Source organism: Tenrec ecaudatus, chromosome 6 (genome assembly GCF_050624435.1).
Source record: "Tenrec ecaudatus isolate mTenEca1 chromosome 6, mTenEca1.hap1, whole genome shotgun sequence".
NCBI classification, from domain to species: domain Eukaryota; kingdom Metazoa; phylum Chordata; class Mammalia; order Afrosoricida; family Tenrecidae; genus Tenrec; species Tenrec ecaudatus.
Genome location: NC_134535.1, coordinates 164,640,922 through 164,665,731, shown reverse-complemented (window position 1 = coordinate 164,665,731; position 24,810 = coordinate 164,640,922). Strand labels below are relative to the sequence as shown.

The following is a 24,810-nucleotide window of genomic DNA, read 5'->3' as shown; positions in this document are numbered from 1 at the left end:
CAAGAAGATGGGGATGTTTGACTGGTGTGGATGGCCATCAAACTGAGATTTCCTGTGTTATCACCAACATCCAGGTGTTGTCGTTTTTTGCCTGGAGGGGAGCCTTTCCTTGAAAGTAACCATCTGGCTCAAAAACCAATCAGCTGAACAAGAACCGGTTCTCTTTCAGGATCTGACACTTCATCAAGGACTCCAGAGTCCTCCCCCAAAGCAAAAGATTCGCTTGCGGAGGAAACGAGTCCAGGGGGCTGAGGGTCTCAGGAAGAGAGTTGACTTTACAATTACGTGTCAAAATAGATCCACAGTTGTGCGAGATTCAGAGACAGTATTAACTAAAAAGCCTGTAAGCAAACTGTGGATGGAGGTGTGTAAAAGGAAGGAAGAAATGGAAACTGGGAGGGGCTTGGGAAAAAAAAAAGAAAAAGCATGCTGAGGAGAGACTTTTGTCTGGAATAAAGAGAGGTCGGGGATATGGTATATATTTATATTCCCATAGGGAACAAGGAGGAGCATCCCTCCCTCTGTAGCACCTTGGCTGGCCAGTGGCACAGGCTCGAAAGGTGACCACGAATCCTGCTATCCAAGAGGTGAGATGCTGACATCTGGTTGATGGAGAAAGCAAGAACATTGGGCAGAGTATTGATAGACGACAATAGGAAAAACTCACAGTAAACCGCCAAAACAAGCCTGCAGTTTTCCACTGGTCTTGTTCATCTGCAGATTTTGCACCTAGTGGATTAGAAGTTTAAATACTGACTAAATTAAAAATTGAATTTTTCTTGGTTTAATTTTTAGTACAAGCTACGTATCTGGATATCATCAATCAGCATCTAATCATTATGCTAATATGCCTGATCATCAGTTAAAAACGGGGAAAGAAGGAAGAGACAAAGGCAGGCAGAATCAGCATGCACAGTGGAGGTGCCTCTATGGAGCTGTCGGTCTTCAGCACCCTGAGCACTTTCACAAATCCCCCTGGTGGCGTAGATTATTCCATCAAAGAGGATAAGTACTGTAACCGCTTGGTAACTAGCCGCCCACTGAATGTAGGTGGCTTGAAATGCATGGGCTCAATCCGATGGCTGAGAGGTTCTTTTCTCAGGGCAGAAATGATCGTATGTAATCAAACCGTGGCGATTAAATGCAAATGATGCCAGGGGCAGGAGCAACACAGCTTAGGTCAATGTGCACTTACCGATTTCTGCTTCTGCTTAGCTACAGCAGCGTGGGAAAGAAACAAAGAATACAGAGCATGCATGTTATTGACTCGTCAAAGGACACAGACAATCAACAGGACTGGCAAGGTGACGCGGTGCGGTCGAGCAGCTGGACAGACGGGAGCTTGGAAGTTCGTGTTACCTTCTTAAAGAAGGGCATTCTTTTCTCTTTGGAGTGGGGTGACGTTACACTGTTTGCACTGGGCTTAGGGGAGCGGTGGTTTGCTGGAATATCATTTTCTTCTGCATCTAAACCAGTAGCATCTATGTCTATAGCTATATACAGACAAACAATTCAAAAATCATCAGGGGGAGAGGGGACAGGAGAGGAAAAACAGGTTATAAAGAAAACAAAATGAAATCCAACAAAACTAGCCATCATCAAAGATCTATCACGAGTGCCGTACATAAAGTCAACTGCAAAGACCAAGGCGCACTGAGGTAGGTGATGTCAGCAAACCTCACTAAACAGAAAGATAACCCTCCTGGCCTCTGGTAACTTGGACGCCACTTCTTCTCAATGGTATCTTGATAAACATTTGCTTCTTTTTTAATATGTTGTTTCAAATATGAAGTTGATCTTTCCCATGCCAACTGCGTGATAATGTAATACGGCCAGGATTACTGATACGTACAGGACACTGTACTTCTTACAAATGCATTAAAACCAGCTCTCAGATAATGGAGCCACTTCATGGCAAGCTTTATCACAGGGTGTCTCCTATTTCTCAGTTTGTTCGGCTGTGCGTAAAACTCAGGGCAGTGTGAAAAGAGTCACTGAAAATGCAGCAAGCATTTAAAAGGAACAGAGCATAGAAAATTCCCAATCCAACTCAGGCTGAGACATCGCAGGGAAGGCAAGTGGTTCAGGGTCGGTTCTGGGATAAGCAGATCACAATGATTTCAAGATGTTAGATGCACCTCTAGGCAGACTGGACCGAGGACCAATTGTGCAATACTGTATCCAATGATGCCCAAATAAAAGGAGTCTATCAAAACCACCTTAACACGACATTGTATGCCTCATAAAAAGCCATTGGATTGCACATGAGAAGCAGGGAGGTTGGGGGATAATGTCCCAAGCAGAAACCTCACTAATGTCTTTTTCTAGAAACAAGGGGGATTGGGGCTTATGACTCAAAGTTCTTTCACCTTTAAACATCTCCTGAGCGGAAAATAGGAATTAGAGCGCTTGACAATTAAATCGTAAATGAGAAGAGAAAGAGGTTCATAATCTCATTTCATATTGTTTATGCACTGCATGCATTTCAGAATTTCATCTCCTGTGGAACCAAGGGACTGGGAAGCACTTTAATGATCGACTTCGACTTTCTTATTTTGGGATAAGACAGATAAACTCTTAGGGGTGAAGGGGCAAGCTCTTGGAAAACAGTCGAGCCAGGCTTGAGACACCTGCGGTGCTCCTGTATCCCTCCCCTGAACCACTCTGCCTTCCCAACTGGTCCCTTCCCAGTCCCTGCACATTCTTCGCTTCCCAAGTGGGGTCACCTCCTCAAGATCAGAATACCACAGTGGTGATCTCACTAGAAACCCACTGTATGGCTTCAGTTAAGGCAGAGAGAAGAAAAGATATACTCACCACAGGAAGGCATCATATTATACAGAGTAGCCTTCTAACAAAACCCACAGCAAGTTCAATGTTACGGAACAAATGGCACTTTGAAAGACCAGGCAGCTCGGTGCTGAGATCCAGCTCTCAGCCCTCCCCAGGGACACCCAAGGTGACTCAGTGCCCACCCGACAGTCATCGGTAACCTTTTCAAATGACGGCAGCTCACCTGACATGCATCACACACACATTGTGTACAATTTTAGAATTATGTTCGGGCTTAGATGATTCAGCTGTTGGAAATTGGATCTCTTAGTTAATTGCACCTTTTCATTTGAGTCGCTCAAAAAAATCTATCGTGCAGGGAAACTCGCCATGGTGGGCTTTAATCATGGAATTATCAGCCAGCCTTAGCAGAATCCTCCCTCGCATCAAAGTCATAATGGCCCGATTGAATTCCAGGTGTTAAGCTAGACTTACCTAGTCAATATGTTTTCTTTTTTTTTTTTTTTAGAAAAAACACATTGTATTAGGGACTCATACAACGCTTATCACAATCCATACATATACATACATCAATTGTGTAAAGCACATCTGTACATTCTTTGTCCTCGTTATTTTCAAAGCATTTGCTCTCCACTTAAGCCCTTTGCATCAGGTCCTCTTTCCCCCCCCTCCCTCCCTACTCCCTCATGAGCCCTTGATAATTTATAAATTATTACTTTGTCATATCTTGCCCTGTCCGACGTCTCCCTTTACCACCTTTTCTGTTGTCTGTCCCCCAGGGAGGAGGTCACATGTAGCTCCTTGAAATCGGTTCCCAGTCAATATGTTTTCCTCTTTGCTCCATCTATGCATATTCATGAGTAAAAAGGTTGCGGTGTACTGGTGTGCGGCTGGCATCACTAGCAAATGCGCTCAGGGGCTTGGCATGGTATTGTTTTGATACTTCCCTGCGGCCAATGTTTTGCTCATTCTAGGCTACCTCTTTTATGGGGATTTCAAAAGGACCTCAAGTCTGGAAAGAGTGTAAAAAAATATTTTTTTTGGAGGAGTGTTTTTCTTTGAATCCTACTTAGCAAGCTTCGTGCCTTCCTGGAGATGAAGAAAAGGACGTAGGCCAGCAATTCCTGATCCCTGTCAAAAGGCTCAGCGGAGCCCCTGCGGTGTGGTGGGTACTCGCTGGAGCTGTGAACCAAAAGATGAGCAGTTTGATACCACCATCCGCTCTGTGGGATAAAGATGAGGGCATTCTATTCCAGTAAAGAGTTTCAGTCTGGGAAACTCACAGGGTCCGTTCTACCCTGTCCTCTAGGGGCGCCGTGACTCAGAATTGACTTGATGGCAGTGCATTTGGTTTGGTTTATCATATGACTCAGGGGCCCTGGGAGGGTACTCACCAGGTCAGCCGTTTGAATCCCCTAGTTGCTCTGTGGAAGAAAGATGTGACTTTCTAGTTCCATAAAGAGTTATAGTCTTGAAACCCACAGGAGACCATTCTATCCTGTCCTATAAGGTCATGATGAGTCGGAATTGATTCAATGGCAGGGAGTTTGGTTTGGTTTTGGAAATAAAACTCAAGCAATATCATTTGGGATTTCCCTACATACAACATGCTCATCTTTGATTGGACTCATAGAGGCCATATTCAGGGGACAGTAACCCCAAGTCTTTCTGAGGCTGAGGATACCTCGATTGACACAGTGGCCACAACAATGGGCTCAAGCACAGAAACACTCAGGCGGAGGGTGCAGGAGCGGCTGTGTTCTAGTCTGTGGCGGGCACAGATTCTCTATGAGCCGGAGCCAAAGTGACAGCCCCACAACAACCACAGCGATGGATGCCGGACGTCAGGGTACCTGGGTGGTGGGAATGGCTGTCACTTTCGGCTGCTCACTGAAAGGCTTCACATCTGATTCCACCAGAGGTGCCTCAGGAGAGAGGCCCGGCTGGCATTCCACTTCTGAAAAGCCAGCCAGTGGAGCCTAGTCTGACTCTTCACACAGAGGGTCGCCATGAGTAGAAGCTGACTCTGAGGGTGTTTGTTTGTTTTTTTTAACTTGGATATCAAAGCCAACAGTATCCTGGGGTGCTGAAGTTAATAAATTGCATTGTATGATTTCTCCATAGAGTTAGGCCTGCTGAATAGATTTTCTTTCGTTCATTTCTTAAAGCGTGGAAATACATTTTAAAAGCTCAGCTCTGATCTGGCCCAGATGTTTGGTTACTTAGGCAGGCACAGCTTAAGTCAGGTTAGAAATTTACCTAGATTGGGATCGCAGGGCCCTCTAAGTCCCACTTGGCAACGTCCCAGTGTACTACTTTTGACTTCCACGCCATGGATAGTTTGGTGAATTTACATCTGAGAGCATCTGATTTGAAGCACACATCGAAAACATTTGGGCACTTTCCAATACATTAGAGCAAGTTACTCAAGACAGTTGAGGTGCAGTTCAACTCTTTTCAAAGTTCTACACACTCAATAGACTCAGATGGTTCTCGAATACAGTGCGATTCTGCTTTTAATAAGATTTCATACTAGTCTTTGCAGGCCTTGGTCAACACGAGCATTTACCTAGAAAAACAGTTTCCATGCATGTGAAAGCTGGCTTGTCTTCCTTCTTCCTCCCTCACTTGTTTCCATGTTTTATTTTTTTCTGGGGAGGGGGTTGGGGTGGGCAGTGGCAGGAGAGTTTGGGAACGTTTCTCTGAAGTTTTAGCTTACTCTTAGACAGCTGAGACCACTTGCAGGGTGGAGTTCAGAGACACCCAGTATAAACCCGAGGAAGAGCGGGGTGTGCTCGTACAAGTAGCTCCTACTGCTTCGTTGTACGGAGTACACGTGGCACTTCCCCTGTCACAGATCCTTGAAAACATCCAAAGATATGTGCTTTGGACAGATGCTTTTTTCCCTTAATTTTAGTAGCAGAGGTTGGGGGCAGAGGGGCTGCAGGAGAGTGCCTATGGAAAACGTGAACATGAAAATGACCATTGCAGACCCATCCAACTGTGAGCCTTTGGGTAGTTTTCCCATGGAGGCGGGTGGGACACCTCTCTGGAGAGTTTCTCCTTGAGGTCATTTGAGCTATAAACCAAAGCCCACTGTCACCAAGCCGATTCTGACGCACTGCGAGTGACCCTAAGAACAGAAGAGAACTGCTCCCTAGGGTTTCCGAGATTGTGAAATTTCATGGGCGCAGAGAGCCCTATCTTCTTCCTGAGGAGCAGTTGGTGGGTTGGAATGGCTGGTCTTACAACCAGCAGGCTAAAGCTTAAGCCACTGATGGCAACACCGGGGCTCCTTGGTGAGCAATGGGCATGAAAATGACAGTGGGGTCCTGACAGACCTATTATACAATGTGTAGTTGGTAAATCTCTCCAAGGCACCTCGATCACAGATTTTCTCAATATTTTCCCTTAGTTTTTGTGTTCAGAAAAGTCCCCTGTCTGTATAACAAATTAGTGGCCCCATGGGACATTCTGTTTTTAATTCACCTCCTTTGACTATACTTCAGTGTGAGTTGAAGTTGATTTTTAGGAATGGCAAACATCCAGCCACAAAAAAATGAAATGGCATCTTAGGAAAACCCAAACTTCTTCTTCGGAATGCCTGCATCTTCTTTGATCAGTGTCAGATTGCTAGGAGGCTACAGTGTGGGTAGAGAATGGAGGACCTCGCGGTCCACGCAAGCTGGGGCTGGCATCGGTTGGGCTGTCCTAGCACAAAGTGAGATAGAAGCTTTCCTTTCCAGGAGCCCAGTCAGGGGCCTTACAAGTCTCTGAGGCAGCCCTTCAGACACACAGAAAAGTATAAATTTTACTCAATTTATGTGGCTTAAAGACTCTAAGATGGAGCAGAGCTAAGCTTCCGTTCCTTTTGCATTCGGGCAACAGCTACACCTCTCCCACCCTGTCCCCCGGGGGATGGAAGGAAGAGAGACATGCTTCTTACAATAGTTCAAAGGCATCCACTTTCATCGAAAACATACGATTTTATTTCACTATGGACAGCTAAGAATTATTGCAGGCTTTAAGCACGAGTAGCATCCAGGTTTTTCAGGGGAAACACCTCAGAATCCATTTGGGGCTCACAACATTGCTGGCTATGCTGACGCCTCAGACTTAAACTCCACTTGAACCCCAATTAACTGCTCCATCGAGAAATGCAGCCTGCAGGCTCTGGGGCCCTCCAGTGAACCCCGAGAACACGACTTTTACGCAGTTTAGAAAACAAGGTGCTCTGTGGGAGTTTAGCCTTTTGCTCATCTAAGAATGCACCTTGTTCAGAAAGCAGGCTCAGAGCGATTCGGAGACCAAGTGCTCACACAAGATACACTTTCCAAGTACACGTGGCCTCTCTGTGGCCACAAAAGAAAGGCCTTGTGATTATTTGGAGACCAGATACACCCAGTTCTGGAACCACTGCCTGTCAGTCAATCGCTGAATTTTCATTGAACTTTCTTGTTTGTTCTTATAAAGTCTCCTTGAACTGCTTCCCATGGACTAAGTGATTCCCACTTCACACATTGTGTGTGTGTGTGTGTTTTTTTGTTTCATTTTTTTCTATTCCTTCCATGAAACTCTTTACATGAAATGTAAAGACCAAGCTGACCTCTAACCACCAGAGCAGCCTCTACAGGCAACAAACTGTCCGTCACAATCACTTTCAATAGTTTCACGTGCAGGGTGAGAGCAGCCAAAGGTGTCCAGCTTTTGCTTCTGAAGTCAGGCTAAGAATTGCACTGTCTGGGGCCTAATAACCCACAGTTTTTAAAAGAAACAGGAACGGATCTCATCCACAACCCGGGCACGGCTTGTACATGATTTGTATACCCAATCCTCACTTTAGGACCATTTATTTCCTTTTATAGGACTCAGAAAGTCCCGTGGATTTTGCTAAGAAGCCCTTGATTGGTGTCTAAGAGTTGTTTGTCCATGGTCAGGAGTGATAGATATGTGATTTTTAGTTACTGAAGAATTCCCTTCTTGATTACAAGTAAGTCACTGGCCAACTTGTTTCTGAATCTCTCCACAGACACCCACATTTTTGTGTTTGATCACCTCCTACTTCCATCTTCTCATAAATCACACCCAGAATGTTTTTCTCAGCTGCTTAATTCCCAATCAATTCTTATCATCTCACTCTGACTCCCAATTGCATCTCTTAGGAAACTAAGACACGGATCACTGTCTTTTAGGCACCAGACCAATCGAGCTCATTCTATTTATACAGAGCTACACATGCTACACATGTGATCTGGAGAGCTGTTACGTTCTATTCTCGACACAACTGTTAAGGTTGCCAGACTCAACAAAGAAAATTCAGTTAAATCTGCATTTCAGATAAACCTAAAGGGTTTTTTTTGTTTGTGCAAGATAAGTTTTCCCCTGCAATATTTATTTAGACTAGACTTTCTTACATTTCATTGCTTATTTGGAATTACCATTTCACTCGGTCTCTTAATTAAAAAAAAATCTAACTATCTTAAGAAGGAACTTATTGCTTTGGAGAGAAGACAGTAGTCATTCTTCTCATAACATGTGACTGGTATCTCGTGTTGCATTACTGTTGTGGGTGGGTGGGTTTTCACCCATTTACTACCCCCTGACAACATGCTGGGCGTCAGGGTGGCCAGAAGGGATTCAAAGATCAATATGTTCATTACTGAGCAGATCCCTTCGAACATGGATAGGGTAGCACCCCCACACCATGATTCAGTGTATGGAAATGCACAAAACAAGGGAAAGTGAGGCAAGCATGAAATGCAGTGGGTACCGTTCAGCACAGACCCCTTACTTACCAGATGACGGAGGTGTAGATTTTCGGGAACTAGGTACTATGTCACCCAGACTGGATAATGAGTTTCCTCCTGATTTACTAGAGTGAAACAAAAATGTATATTAAATCTGACACATGTGATGTCGATCTGAAAACAATCCTATTGCTCCACACACATGACTACTCATTGTCTCTTTGTTGAATTTAGAGGGTTTTTTTGTTTTGTTTTGTTTTTTTGTCTTTCCAGGTAGTAAGTCTGCAGTGGAGATTCCTGGAGTATTTGAGAAAGTGATGTGAAGGTCTTAGTTTTCAAAAGCAAGGTTTAATTTATAAAGGCCTTGGAGGAATAAAGGAAACTCGGGTAATTTCCTTACATGGCTCCCAGGTAACTAAGCAACAGAGCTCTCCGTTGCTTTTTAATTCGGAGAGGCCATGTGTACACTCTTAAGGCTAACATGGAAATGGCACGTCTGCTTCTTGTTGGATCCCTGCATCTGTGCACTCGCTTGATTAATAATAATGTACTAAGATGGAAAGCAGGAATCCTAGACGAACAATGGTTAAGAACCCGGCTGCCATTGAAAAGGTTGTCCGCTCGAACCCATGCAACGGCTCTGCAGGAGAAAGACCTTGGGGTTTGCTCTCATCAAGATTTCCATCAAAATATTACTTGCAGTGATGACTGCAAATCATCCAAATGTGCAGGGTGCATATTTGGCCTTTAATACTGACTTCTATAAAAATGCCACTCTTTTTGCCCTTCATTCCCACCCATTTCTATAATAAATGTATCCGAGTTTTAAAATAAATTGACATTCCATTACCAAATTCTGGCTATGCCTTCAGCATAAACCTACCTCTAAAAATCTCAGAGAGAGATGTAAAAACATCTGAAGGTAAACAACAGCAACCTCATATAAAAAAAAAACCACCCTAACTCACTGCCATCGAGTTGCTATCCACTCTCACCAACTCTCTAGGACAGAGTAGAAGTGCCCTTGTGGGTGCTGAGATGGTACCACTTTGCAGAAGTAACAACATACTTAAGCAAACAATTTAAATAAAGAACGTGAACAAAATAAAACCAAGAAAATCAAAGTAAAAAATACATATGTCACAAGAAAACATAACTCATGTCTTTAAAATAATTTGAGATGTTACATTCCACAAATATGCATATTTTATATCCCTTTAAGAAAAAAAACACACCACCAAAATGAATATAATATATAATGCCCTAGATTTGTGCTTCAGGATTCAAGAGTTTTAGCATGGTAGCCCATCTGACGAAAGACTGGTTAGACTGAGTGTGTTTTAATGCTAGTTCTACTACTTACTACCCCTTTCCCCCCAAAATAAAAATAAGACAGTGTCTTATATTAATTTTTGCTCCCAATGATGCACTAGGTCTTATTTTCAGGGAATGTCTTATTATTCCATGAAGAAGAATATGGTACACATTTATTGTTAATTGTTTTATTAAAAGAGACCTCGCACTTCCTGTCTGCTCTGGCTGCACTGTGGCCAGCAGTGAGCTGCATGGCGGCACCTGCCGCTACGGTCAGAGTTACAGTAGCTTCGGGGGGCCTTATTTTTGGGGGGTGCCTTATATTTCAGCGAGCAGCATAACTGTAAGTACGTCTTATTTTGGGGGGGATGTCTTACTTTTGGGGAAACAGGGTAGTTGTATGACCTTGGTCAACTTCCTAAACTTCTTTGAGCCCCTTTCTTCGGTGAAGTGGAGGCTCGATGATGTCTTATTATCCTAAAGTTCTTAGAAAGTTGAAGTGGGCACCAATGCTAGGCTAAGGGGCTGAGGTGAGGAAGAATGTGTTTCCCTAACACTTTTGACTTGGACTCTCTTCCTACTCCTTTAGTAGTTTTCAATTCTGTTGGAATATAAAGCTGCAGAAAGAGATGTGTAGGCCTCTCTCTGCAAAAGAACCATCACAAAGTTTTCAAAAACCATCCTACAGAATGCCATTCCTAAAACAGTACAACACCACTGGACCCAAAGACTTTCTACCCACTGGCTTGTGATCATCCTGCATTTGGCTTCATTGCATGTGTTTCGTGAGTTTGAAGAGGACTTTATAGATTGTTGTCAGACATATGGGCTAATATTGGACTTATGACCTTGGACAGAACTGGGTTGGGATGTTTTCATGATGTACAATTACCCTTTATATAAAACTCTCTCTTATAAACATATGCATATTTATGAATTTGTTTTTCTAGTCTACCCAGACTAACACAGATGCCGTATTAACTTTAACAAGCTGAAAACAAATTTCAACAATATTTACACCAGCTGAGATAATTTCCAATGTTGAAAAACAATAACCTAATTGTTACAGCAATACCTATGCACCATGCCTATGGTTCTTGAAATTCTTAATAATGAATTTTTCTACAAGAAAAGTCTGTAGCACACTAGAGGTTGATAGTATCTGACCTTGAGCATCTTGCAGGTAAAATCCTTATGCCTTGTTTATCTGCCTGTATCTACTTTTACAAGACACCTGTACCTCACAAGCCAATGGCCCTGAGCAAACTGAGGATTAGTAGAAGTCAAAAAGGTGGTAGAGCTTTCAAAATACAGAGACATTCATATGAATGAAGTGAAAATTTTGACTGTGGTAGATGTTAACTAACAAAGACAAATATTCTGGACCAAAAAGCATATTCTATTTCACTCATTTGCTTGAAAAACCGTTTGGCCAATACAGTATGACAGGACTTCAAAAAGTTTGTGGAAAATGGGATGACAAGACGGTGGAATTTCCCCGTGAACTTTCTGAAGCTCCTTCAAATTATCTCTATCAAATTCACATGATCTGAATGGCGAAGATATAAATCCAAAGAAAACAGAAACCTTACCTATAAGTACATCCTTTCACAGGAAAAGCATACCCTGTCCATAGCCTTGTCTGCCCATGGTTCAAGTTAGAATCGACTACACATAGGGGAGGCAGCCGGTGCAGTTCAAGTGCTTCATGAACGCATCTGATAACTGAAAGGATGCTGTCCAATCTACTCAGAGGGGCCTCAGAGGACAGGCCTGGTAACCTATTTCTGGAGTTGCTGGTGGATTTGAACTCTCAACCTTTAAGGTTAGTCAAGGAGCATTTACTCATTGAAACCATCCGGGCTCTTTCAATGACCTTAGCTGTTCTCATTGAGGATAATAATTAATTTTAGTCTTCCGAGGGAGCTATTCTGGGACAGTGTTTTTTAGAGGCAGGATATAGAATGCTATCAACAAACTCTATCGGTTCTCTATTTTATTCATTTATTTTATTTCAGCCATTGAAAATCCTCTGGAACACAGCACTACTTGGCACAGAAGAGGATGCTCGGATTCAGAAGCAACTCAATCAACTCCTCGGTAACTAGCAGGTTCTGAGCAGATCTTCTGATTTACTTGCTAGGGAAACAACAAGCTCCAGACTCCTAAGAAGGATGTTTCAGTCCCAGCCTTTTACACAACTCATCCAAGTGCTATCTTCAAAGCCAATTTGAATTAGATTTATATTTCAGTTTTCTTTTCAGTGCATGGCAGTGGGTAGGACCAAACAAATAAGAGTTTCTCAAGTGAAAATGAAACTCTCAGATGACAAGCACTGCTTTGGCCAATGAAAGCATCCATGTCTAACATGTCTGCGTGCCATGCCAGGCAGCTCACACCGCAGGATGTCACCGCTGCTGCTTTGGTGCGAGCCAGAGTGTCTGAGTAAGAAAGCAGAACTCCGGGGTCTCCTCTGCACTAATGTCTGGATTTAATACTCAGTGACCTTGTTGTTAGGTGCCTTGGGGCTGATTTGTGACTCAATGAAACCTTATGTAGTAGAACGTAGAACAGTCAGGAGGTTTTCTAACTGTAATCTTTACAGGCGCAGAGGGTCAGGTCTTATTCCTGTGGACTCGCTGGTAGAGCTGAACTGTCAACCGCTGGTTAGTCAAGGAGCACTTGATTTTTATGGCCGTTCAAATAGGATGAAAATGAGATTCTCGACTGATGTCTTTAAGAGGCAGGATATGGGATGTTATCCATAAACCCGTATCAGCTGTCTGCTCTCATTTTATTCATTATTATTTCGAAACAGTCCTATTACGGCCTGCAGCACACCACAGCACATGAATGAGGGCATCGCCTGGAGCTTCCCCCAGACTCTCGGTGGTTGTCTCATACCTGGAGTAAAATTTCCCTTGCTTGGCTCTCTGTTCATGTTGTAGCCTCATGTTTTCAAGTTTAACTGGGCTTGGAATGAACCCAATTTCACAGCCTTCTTTCACCAATCTCCCTATCCACCAGTCATTGTTGAATTTCTATAAAGAACAAAAGGATCAAGGTCATTAAAATCCACATACAGAACTGCAAATGTTCGCAAGCAGCCTATCTTAAGGTGGTTTTCTTCCGTATGTCCTATTTGGAGTGGAGAGAAGTAATGAGACAACCATATTCAGCTAGATCTGAAATATCACAATTTAAAGGACCACAGGTCTCAGGGGCTTCGTATACAAGTTGGGATGCTCAGCAACCCATTGCGGGCTTTACTCTTCCTTTGCTCCCAGCATGCTCTGCTGCCTTCCTTAATACCAGCCCAAGCCCATTCCAGCCGCTGCGAGCAACATGAGTAGGATAAAGTGCCCTTGTTCAGAGATTAACAGCCCTTCCTGCTTGAGACAATCGGAAACCGGAAAGCATTACACAGCTCTTCTTTCTATACAGGCAGGATTAATTGGAAGTAATAAGAGTCAGAGATAAAGATCGAAATATTTTGGGTCAGAACAAACTTGGCATCTGTATAAACAGCTTTATGATCATCATAATATGGTCTTTCGAAATGATTTCCCTTCACGGTGTTGACATTCCCAATGTATCACTTGCGGAGGGAGCACTGCTCCTAAATCTACGGGAGCTGGCTCTCTACCACTGAACAGTGTTTGTCAAACTCTTTCTTAAATATTTCAGAGTGGAGTTTCCACTCTGTTTTTCACCCCCATCCCCACCCCTGTTTTTGTGTGCTTTCCATGGTAAAAGAGAGCCATCCCCTAGCTTTAGCCCTTAGGTAGAAATTCCGTGGTTCCATTACTTCTGAAAACCTTTTCTATCTTTCTCTACTAATGATCATTGTGCATCTTGTCATGCACTGAATTGTGTCCCACAAAACAAACCCACAAGGGTTCACTGGCGAGACCACGATTCTCAGTTCTGTACGATCATCCCTTATTTTGTGAGTTGTAGCAATCACCCTCCATTCATGGTAGGGCGGTAAAGCCTAAGTGCTGTATGTTCACAAGGCAGGGTTAGAGTGGGTTTTTTTCTGAGTCACAGCTTTAAAGGGGAGTGAAACTCAAGTTACCACCCCAATTCAATGTGCACTGTTGCTTGGCTCAGACTTTTTAGTTTATAAGCGATAAACAGAAAGGCGAGCAAAGAGAAGTTCTAGAGTGGGGCATGTCCTTGGGACCCAGGATCCCTGCACTGAGAGCCTCCTGGACCCCTAGATGATTGAGGCCAAGACACAGAGCTCTGCAAGGAACTCCAGGCCCAGGGTTGCTGAAAGGAGAGGAGGACCTTGCCCAGCCCTGACACAGAGAAAAGGGCATCCGCGAGAGCCGGTGCTCTGAATCTGGACTTCTATCTAGCCTTCTAAACTGCAAGAGGATACACTTCTGTTGGTCAAAGTCATCCACTTGTGGTATTTCTGCTACAGCAACACTAGATTAAGACACATCTCTCTCTAAAGGTTGAAGAAATGGAAGGCTCAAAATTCCCTAGGCTCATTTAATTGGCAGTCATCACAGGCCATCCCCTGGAATCTAGGGGACAGGTTCATCAGGGCAGAGGTTCTCAACCTTCCTAATGCCGCGACCCTTTCATACAGTTCCTCGTGTTGCGTTGACCCGCCCCCCAAACCATAACATTATTTTCCTTGCTACTTTATAACTGTCATTTTGCTACTGTTATGAATCGGGTGACCCCTGTGAAGGGGTCATTTGACTCCCAAGGGGTCGCGACCCACAGGTGGAGAACTGCTGATGTAGGGCTTACCTGGACCTGCTCCAATTGAAAAGCCTCTCAGGTCCATGCAAACCTCACACTCACATTCTAAGAACATAACATCAGGGGAGAGTTCTGGTTAGTTAACACGGTGTTTGCACAACGGGTATTTGATAAATGCTGACTCAAAACCTTAATCAAGGGTGATTTTTTTTCACAATTCACAGTTTGAGTTATTAAATGGAAGGTGGAGGGAAAAAGAATTCTCTTGAGAACCTGTTTCTGGCATGAATTTCTCCTGTGCTTACCAGGCCCCTTTCCAACAGAGAAACACACCTTCTCAGGCGGGGAGTGGGTGGGCGGGGGTGGGGGGGGGGCGGTCACAGAACACAATGGCTTGAGATTAAAAGGGGCCAGCAAAGAAGAGAGATAGTGAATTCTAATAATTAAACCTACCCCACATGGTAAAACTGCAGACTTGAGAAACAAATGCAAATAGGGTTAAATAGTAACCGAAACATCAAAGATTCAGAAGGAAAAAAGATCATGTAAATCTAGCAGTTCCCAATTTCTAAGCCTCGGCACGCAGAGGGGCCTTGAAGTTACTGTAAGAGGGCTCCTTCTGACATGAAAGAGGTATATGACTATTTTAAAAAGTTGAGCGCCCCCAATGACGATGCTGCTTCATAGCAGCGAGAAATTAGGACACGTCTCAAGGTGACAGCAGCAGGCTACCAATTGCAATGCTTGACTTACTTCCTTAACATGCAGAAAATCCTTTGCTTCGAATGAGATGGCCATGCCTGGCACTGGGACATCATCTTCGTGGGCTGCACTGTAGCTGACATTTGTTCGAACTGCAAACGCAACGGGCTTTGTCTAAAGAAGGGAAAAGAATGGAGGGAAAGAAAGAAGGGAATGTGAAACAAAATCCAACAGCGTTCCCTTCTATCCTCCTCCCCCCACCCCAAAAGATAAAGATACACAGAGGAAGTGTTGTCGAATGAATGCGTTTCCCACGCTGGTCATTTATCACAAAACAACTGATTACAACTCACGACACGTGAAGTCGTCCTGCTCACAGCTGCATCCCACCTCGTTCCTTACTAGAAAAAGGGCACTGCCCTATTGGGAAGCACTACAAGTAAACGGAGGTGTAGAATAACTACCGAAAGGTGTGTTGACACCCAACAGTCTGTAACAACTGAAAACCAGGAAACTCAAACGTGAGCACAAAGCCCGGTTCTTCTGTTCCTGCGGGCGAGAGCTTAGTACCCCACCACCTGCCACCAACACCTATATTCATTAAAAATTAGTGACATCATTTCAAAAGGTACAATGTCTTGGAGGACAAAAGGACCAGGCAATGTGCCTTACAGTGACAGCAAGTATTATTCAGAGCTGCAGTGGAATATGGAAGCAATGACCTTTTATTCTATTATGTCTTTCTCCTTGAGTTCACTCAGCCACTAAACATGATAATGCTAATTAAGCGATCCTTCATTATTTGATGCTTTGCCAAACTGCATCCAAACAGGTTTTTCCTCTAGCCAGGCAATGCCTGTTTATCTGCAAGGTGTGTGTGTGGGGGGGGGGGGGAGCTATGTTTTCAAAACCGTGAAAAAAAAAAAGTTGCTGTTCTGATTTTGTGTTTCTTTGACATGACAGACAAGCAGGCTTCTTCTGCGTGGTTTCTTCTCATGTAGTGAGCTCTTCGTCTAGACTGGTGAGCGAGGGCAAGGGGATTCAAATTCGAATAGAAACGCCCATCTTTACGGCCCTATTTCTCTATTTTTAATCCTGATGGCTCTTTAGGAGCCCCGGAGCTGCTCAGTTCCGCCCACAATTTGCAGATGAGAGGACAAAGATTTGCACCTAGGCACAGAATATGTGAAGCTGGACTTTTAAGCATTTGAAACCAACTCTTGGTATCCATGACAATGTTTAATCATATAAAGGTCAATGGAAACTTTCCATGAAAACATAGCGGAAAATTTTTAATAGAGATGGAATTTAGAAATGGCGAGGGCGGGTAGTGTTTGCACAGTACGATGGACACAATTTATATCACAAAAGATTGCACTAGGCAATGTTTTCTTCATCACACACATAAAGAAAGGAGGGAGAAAGCTGTTCCTACTACCTTTTAATTGCATCGATTCAACCTATGATTACTATTTACTTAGCTAAATCAAAACATGTGTTTTTACTCAGTTTTTCATTAATATCATATTTTATATGACCAAATGCCTTTTAACCAACATTTAAAAATGATTTCAATCAGTAATAACATGCTACAGTGACTTACAATTTATTTTCTATGACCTATAGTCTTCTTTGTAAGTCTTCGTGCAAATGCTTGTTTTATTAAGAAGTCTTCCCTTAGGATAGCATACGCAAGCAAAGACTTATGATGACCTTCGAAACTTTATTCTGACTGTCCAAATGAAAGGTTCTACTCCCAATGTAACCACTAACATTATATGGTGATGCCTTATTCAATTAGACACGGTCTTAATCAGACTCAGCATTAGGGCAATACTATTTCCCTGAGACGACCTATCTATTTATCAAGACTGTTTCTGATCATTAAAATATAGGTCATATGTATACTTATATTGGACAGCATGATATCTAATTTCCTGCCGGAACTCATAAAATTTCATGTCCTTTGCACATGAAACACTTCTTAAATATTTCAGTAACAGACAGAGGAGAGGGAGCACTGAATATAAGAAAAAGAAATCTAAGAAGTTAATATAATTCTAGGGAGTCTGAGACAATGGTTTTATGTACCTCGAAGAAGATGTCAACTCAAAATGTACTACTTCTCTTCTCTTTTGCTTTCTGTTTCGCTGAACATACAGTTTAAAATTTTATACACATACATGTCTTAAATGTTAACAGTTATTGACATATATTTTACATACCATACACTGCAATGGCTTTAATAGCTTTAAAAGAGTTGTGCAATCATCCTCCTGATCCATTTTAGAGCACTGTATTCATTCTTTTTTATTATTTACTTTATTGGGGGCTCATACAACTCTTATCACAATCCAGACATCCATTCACGGTGTCAAGTACATCTATTGCCCTCAACATTCTCAAAATATTTACTCTCCACTTAAGCCCTTGGCATCAGCTCCTCATTTTTCTCCCTCCCTCCCCAGGCACCCCTCCCTCACGAGCCCTTGATAATTTATAAATTATTATTTTGTCATATCTTACACTGTCTGACGTCTCCCTTCACCCACTTTTCTGTTTTCTGTCTCCCAGGGAGGAGGTTATATGTGATCCCTGCAATCAGTTCCCCCTTTCCATCCCACCCTCGCTCTACCCTCCCGGTATCGCCATTTTCACCACTGGTTCTGAAAGGATCATTCGCCTTGGATTCCCTGTGTCTCCAGTTCTTATCTGTTCCAGTGTACATCCTTTGGTCTAGTCAGATTTGTAAGGCAGAATCGGGATCATGTTGGTGGGGAGGTGGTGGGCATTTAGGAACTAGAGGAAAGTTGTATGTTTCATCATTGCTACACTGCACCCTGACTGGCTCATCTCCTCCCTGTGACCCTTCCATAAGGGGATGTCCAGTTGTCTACAGATGGGCTTTCGGTTCCCACTCCGCACTCCCCCACATTCACAATATGATTTTTGTTCACTGATACCTCATCCCTTTGACACCCTGTGATCACACAGGGTGGTGTGCTTCTTCCATGTAGGCTTTGTTGCTTCTGAGCTAGATGGCCACTTGTTTACCTTCAAGCCTTTAAGACCCCAGATGCTATATCTTTTGATAGCCGGGTCCATCAGCTTTCTTCACCACATTTGCTTATGCACCTTCTTTGTCTTCAGTGATAGTGTCGGGTAGGTGAGCATCATGGAATGTCAGTTTAATAGAACAAAGTATTCTTGCATTGAGGGAGTACTCAAATGGAGGCCCAATGTCTTTCTGCTACCTTAATATTAAACCTATAAATATATGCACATAGATCTATTTCCCCATCCTCATATATAAATATATTTACATATGTACATGCCTATATTTAGATCTCTATAAATGCCCTTTACCTCCTAGCTCTTTCTTCTATTTCTTTTTACTTTCCTCTTGTCCCACTATCATATTTTATTCATTCTTATATTCATTATTATCAGATTCCTATTCCTCTGCTGCACCTGTCCTTGCCTTAACCCTAAGAAACTATTATTTGTTAAGATCATTGTATTGGGGACTCATACAACTCTTTTCACAATCCATACATATATCCATTGTGTCAAGCACATTTGAACATTTTCAAACCATCTTCTTTCTACCTGAGCCCTTGGTATCAGCTCCCCATTTCCCCCCTCCTTTTTTCCCTTGCCCTTCCTCCCTCATGAATTTTTAATAATTTTTAAAATATTATAATTTTCATATATTACATTGACCAATGTCTCCCTTTACCCACTTTTCTGTTGTCTGTTCCCCTATATGTAGATCACTGTGATTGGTTCCCCATCTCTCCTCCCATCTTTCCCTTACCCTCCCCTAAGAAACTATAAATCCTGCTACTCTCTCTATAGAATTACCCCTCCTGGATTTCATATAAAGAAAATTATATAAACCCACAGCCCCAACAATGATAATAAAGTAAAATTCAGAACAACCACTATCCAAATGAAAGCATATAATAATAACTAGAATACACTTAAAATCATTCAAAAGAGAGAATTCGAAATAAGATGTTAAATTTAAACCTAACTACATCTGCATTAATCCACTTTCCAATGCACTCTGTCTGATAGAAGGCTATTCACATCCCTGGTCAAGAGTCAGAGGGAATTCACAGGAGGCTTAATCCATGCAGGGACTGTGAAAATAATTTTGGGCTTCCACTGTCATCCACAGCCTACTGCAAATCAGGTGCTCAGAATTTAAACTCGAGTACAATGCCCTCCTCTGATCTTGGATTTTATTATTTATAATCCTTGATTCACACACACACACACACACACATATTCCTCTTTTCTTGGCTCATTTAACTAGCAGGCTCTTATTAGTGGAGGTATGTATGGAAATCATCTTGAAAGAACATCCTGGTAGAAAACATGCATAGCAGAATTCGGTGCATCATTATCTTTATTTGTGCAATTAGAATAGAGACTAGCTAACGTGAGGGATGGAGGTGGGGGGGTCAAGGATTGGGGTAGGGCTGGGAGTGAGAGAGAAGGTTAGTTAGAATAAGAGAACTTAGCAGTTTGAGAGAAAAATCCTAGGATGCTAACTACAGGGCCAAATGACACTCTCACATCTGATTTCCCTAAATCATTTCATCTCTACCTAGGTCAAGCAGTGGCTCTAGAATGGGGGATGCCCATCTGTCTGGTCCAAGGGGAATGGTTGGCTCTGTGCCAAAGAATTTAAACTTGCATCACCTTCATGGGGCCAACCTGTACAGACCCACCCAGACCAGTCAGAGATGAGCTGGAGAAATGCCACAGGCACACAGGTTGCTTTCTCTCAGGCTTTCCGACACCCCCAAATCTAAGTGTGTTAGCAAACAATTATTATCAATTAGGGGATAAATCACTTAAAATAATCATTTGTTTAGAGAGTAGAATAAAGAGATGATCATTAATTTGGTGGCTTTATTGCTGGCTTCCTCCCTGGAAACTGACTTAATGAATTAACAATGAGACTTAATGAATTAACAGAGAGACTTAATGAATTAACAGTGAGAGTAGTAATTTTCAGGAATGCAGCAAAATGTTTAAGTTTATTACAAATATGTTAGTGAAAGAATAGCTACTGTTAAAGATAAAAATAAAATTCACTAAAGTAAGAACAAAATGAAACTGACCATGATTAATAATGTGACTTAAATTTATGTGCATCAATTTCCTTATTTATTAACACAAACATACATTTTCCTATATTAAATATCAAAGCATAGTTTCCCATTTTCATGATGAAAAACCATCAATGGTTAATAACTTAACAAAAACCTCACAGTTTATGTTTTAATGTCTTACATAGATATGTCTTCAGTATGCACTGCTCCCCAACTTGAAATAGTTTCTAAGGAAATTTAAAGGAAAAAATAATCTAGATTCCTAATATATGAGATTAAAAATCTAGTTAGCATTTTTACTCTCTTGTGATATAAAACTAGTTCCTACAACATTATAGACCTCCTTAATTTTACTTTTCTTTTTCCCCATGTTGCAAATACCTCAAGTGTGACTATATCATGAGTCTTCTATAGGATGCACTCAGGAACTGAAAAGACGGTGATGTGTTTTCAGGATCAAGATCCCAATCACCAGGTTCAACTGCCACATGACAACATTTTCATTTCTATTTACCCACTTCTCAGTATTGTTTTTCTCTTTTCAGTGATAATAAAAAAAAACTTTCCAAGATCTCCAAGTTTCTGGACTTCATTTTATTCTCTCCTTACAGGCAAATGTCTACCATATATTCTGCAGAATCTTGCCAATCTTTCTATTAAAAAAAAAAAAAAAAGACTCCAGGCAAGATGGCGCTGAGGTAAGAGGGACATATTCGAAGTTCCGTGGCAATCACTGACTTGAGGACTGGGAGGCTGAGTAGGGGGGTCTGGGAGCTAGGATGAACTCTTTAGCACCCCAGAGCTCTGCATGCACATTGTCCCTGCACCAATAATCTTACCTGCCCCCCCACTCCAGGAACTTGGGGTCTGGTGCCTGGGCTATCTCTCCTAACCTGCACCACCTGTGCCACAGTGGTTCGTTCCATCGCTGGCCTCCTGCTCACCCTTCATGGTGCTCTCTGACCCTGATGGCACCCCCACCCACACTCCACAGCTCTCACCACAACTGCCAGCATCCCCAACCTCTCTCCATGGTGCTCCCTGCCACTAACTGCACCCTTGTCTGCCCACTGCACCTCTCCCTCTGCTGCCAGCCCCACCACCATCAAGGGCACAATACCCCTGCTGGCCTAGCCAACCTCACAGTTCCCTGGCCAGACTGCCTACAGCTGCTGGTTCCCATATGCTGCCATCAACTTTGGCTTTTCTGCTGCCGCTGGCCCGCTGCCTGCCATTTGTGTCTTCCTGCTACTGCCAGCCCCATGCCACTGTGGCTTCCCATGTGATTGACCTGCACAGCGCCACCATAACTGCCCACAACCACCCTGCCCATGCTGCCTGCGAGGACCAGCATATCAATCCTCCAAACAGGTACTCCTGGCTGTCAAGGCGGAGAATAAAACTCTAGTGAGATAGAGAAGTAGCCTGATCCTGCAGCACAGGTGGATACAGGTAACCCTTAGAATAATTCTTACTAGCTTCCTAGAGAGATAACAAGGACTCCTGAACTCATGGGAAAGTGGCACCAAGCTCCACCAAAATGATACACAGACAACAACCCATAACAGCATCTTCTGCAAGTAAGCAAGAGAAACAGAATGGAATGTCAGATGAAGACCTCAACTTAACATCACTCATATAAGAAGCAGACTTTGAACTACCACAGAAAAAAAAATCTTCAGAATACTACTCGAGTCATACAGGATATGAGGGGAACAGTATATAAAAAAGATGAAATAATAGAAAAGATAAGAGTCCACATGCTGAAGGGAATTACAAGAGTTAAGGGATGAGGCAATAGAATCTAAGAACACGGTAAGAGACCTCACTATCAGACTAGAAGAGGTGGAGAACCAGATCAATGATCTGTAAGATAGCAAAGCAAATTTCAACAAACAGGAAAGGCAATCAAATAAGATAATCAAAGAAGCTGAGAAAATCTGAGAACAATGAGTGATGCTATGAAGAGGTTCAACATTCGAATAATCAGGATACCAGAGCAAGACATAATGAAGAAATCCCCAGTCAAAATAGCAAGGGAATTCCTGGACGAAAACTTCCCCAACTTCATGAATGAGATTCAGATAATCATCCACAAAGCAGAGAGGACAACAATAAGATTGGACCCCAAGAAGAATACACCAAGGTGAACAGCAGTCCAATTATCCAATTTTCAGGAAAAGGAGAAAAGGAGCTTCTCTAATGCAGCTAGAGAAAAAGAAAGGCAGTCACCCATAAGGGTACTTAGATAAGAACTTTCCCAGACTCATCAGCAGACACCATGAAAAACAGGAGAGAGTGGAGCAGTATCTTCCTCAAGTAAAAAGAGAAAAACTGCAACCCAGAAATCCTTTATCCTTCCAAACCATCTATCAAAATAAATAGAGAGATAAGGAGTTCCTGGACAAGGAAAAATTCAGAGAATATGTTAAAAAACAAACAACCCAGCACTACAAAAAAATTCTTGCCAACTCACTTTGGAAAGAAGTCCAACATTCACAGAGCATAAACATGAGATCACCACATAGTGCAACACTATCTAGAAGTCAGCATTCTCAAAACAACCCCCAAGATGATATTGACCCAATGGCGAAAAGAAGGTAAGAATGGCTTCCCCCACCCCCTGCCACATACCCAACACACTGCCAAGGAGGGAGGGAGGAAAATACCTAACACAAAAGGTACAAGGTGACAGCAAATAATCCACAGATGGATGAACATCAATGATCTGAAAGTCAATGGTCTGAATTCACCAATTAAAAGACAAAGGCCAGCCCACTGGATTAGGAAACAAAACCCATCAGTCTGCTGTCTGCAAGAGACACATCTTAAACTCAAAGAGAAAAACAGTTTGAGAATCAAAGGCTAGCAAAAAGTATACCAAGAAAATGGCAATTTTTAAAAAAGTAAGAGTAGCCATCATAATCTGAAAAATTTGATCTCAAGATGCAAGTCATAACCTGAGAAGGAGGGGTACTACATAATGCTCAAGGGATCTGTAGATCAAGAACCAGTGAGCATAATAAATATATATGTGCCCAAGGAGAGATCCATGAAAAAGAAATCACAGACTCAAAAAATTATAATGGATGACTTCAACACACCACCCTCTGAGAAAGATAGATCTTCAGGGGGAAAAATCTCACCTAGGAGGCTACAGAACTAAACTCTATAATCAGACAACTTGACCTGGTATCATATTATGGCTTTCTAACCAAATGCAAAATAATACATTCTTTTCAAGTACACATGCACATATTAAAAAATAGAGCACATGTTGGGACATAACTCAAGTTGAGTAACTTCAGATATACAGAGGTCACACAGACTAATCAATATCCAGGATGAGGGATGAAACAGGAAATCACAAGAAACCCTAATGAAATTCAAAGATTATTTCCACAGTACTACAAAGGCTTGTACTCCAATGAATACAACAACATGAAAGACATAGACAAATCCTTGGAACAATAATTCCTCCCCAGATTATCCCATGTAGAAATCAAGCATCTAAACAGACCAATGGAAAAGAAAAATAGATAAAATCATCAAGTTACAACCAACTAAAAGAAGTCCCATCCCAGACAGCTTCCCAGGAGAATTCTAACAAGCTGTCAGGGAAGAGTTGACACCAATTCTACACAAGCTTGCCACAGTATAGAAAAGGATAGAAAACTCCAAACACATTCTTTTTTGATTCCCCCAAAGGGGTGCACTGTTCCTGGAAGTACTGCAATACCAGGTCGATGCATGGAGTGGATGGAGCAAGCTTCTATTCCATCTCCCTTCTCCAAAATTCATCTAATCTATTGTCCTTGGATAGAGGATGTATCAGATATTAAACTGATAACAACAGATACTACACTTGATCTCAACCAAAAGGTGGAGAAGTGATCCCCAAACACACTCTATGAAGCTAGTATAACACTGATATCCAAACCTGGCAAGGATCCCACAAGAATAGAGAACTATAGACCAATATCTCTAATGAACAACGATGCAAAAATCCTTAACAAAATCTTGGCCAACAGAATAGAAAAGTATATAAAATGAATATTTCATCACGACCAAGTGGGATTCATGTTAGGCATGTAGGGGTGGCTCCACATCTGAAAGTCCATTAACATGATCCATCACATTGATATGAAAAAGGAAAAGAAGCACATGATAATATCAACAGATGCAGAAAACGCATTTAAACACATTCAACACGCATTCCTAATTAAGACACTCAAGAAGATAGGATTTTACCACAAAATAATACAAGCTATATATATATGAAAAACCAACAGCCAGCATTGCAATCAATGGAGAAAAGATGAAAACAATTTCACTGAAAAAGGGCAGCAGATAAGGATGCCTCTTGTCCCCACTTTTATTCAACATTGTCCTGGAGATCCTAGGTG

General features: G+C 42.3%; 1 protein-coding gene and 1 non-coding gene across 2 annotated transcripts in view; both read right to left on the bottom strand.

The window, feature by feature from the left end:
- CACNB2 (calcium voltage-gated channel auxiliary subunit beta 2) overlaps positions 1 to 24,810 on the bottom strand; it is a 402,030-nt gene that overhangs the window by 30,124 nt on the left and 347,096 nt on the right. Inside the window, exons 6-9 of the mRNA XM_075553410.1 lie at positions 15,330 to 15,452; positions 12,759 to 12,895; positions 8,589 to 8,665; positions 1,360 to 1,493 (exon numbers count right to left, since the gene is read on the bottom strand). Of these exons, the coding sequence (XP_075409525.1) occupies positions 1,360 to 1,493; positions 8,589 to 8,665; positions 12,759 to 12,895; positions 15,330 to 15,452 (471 nt within the window). The remainder of the gene's footprint in view (positions 1 to 1,359; positions 1,494 to 8,588; positions 8,666 to 12,758; positions 12,896 to 15,329; positions 15,453 to 24,810) is intronic.
- Positions 24,110 to 24,299, bottom strand: LOC142451968 (U2 spliceosomal RNA). The gene has a single exon (XR_012785061.1). It is a non-coding gene; the product is annotated as a U2 spliceosomal RNA (small nuclear RNA).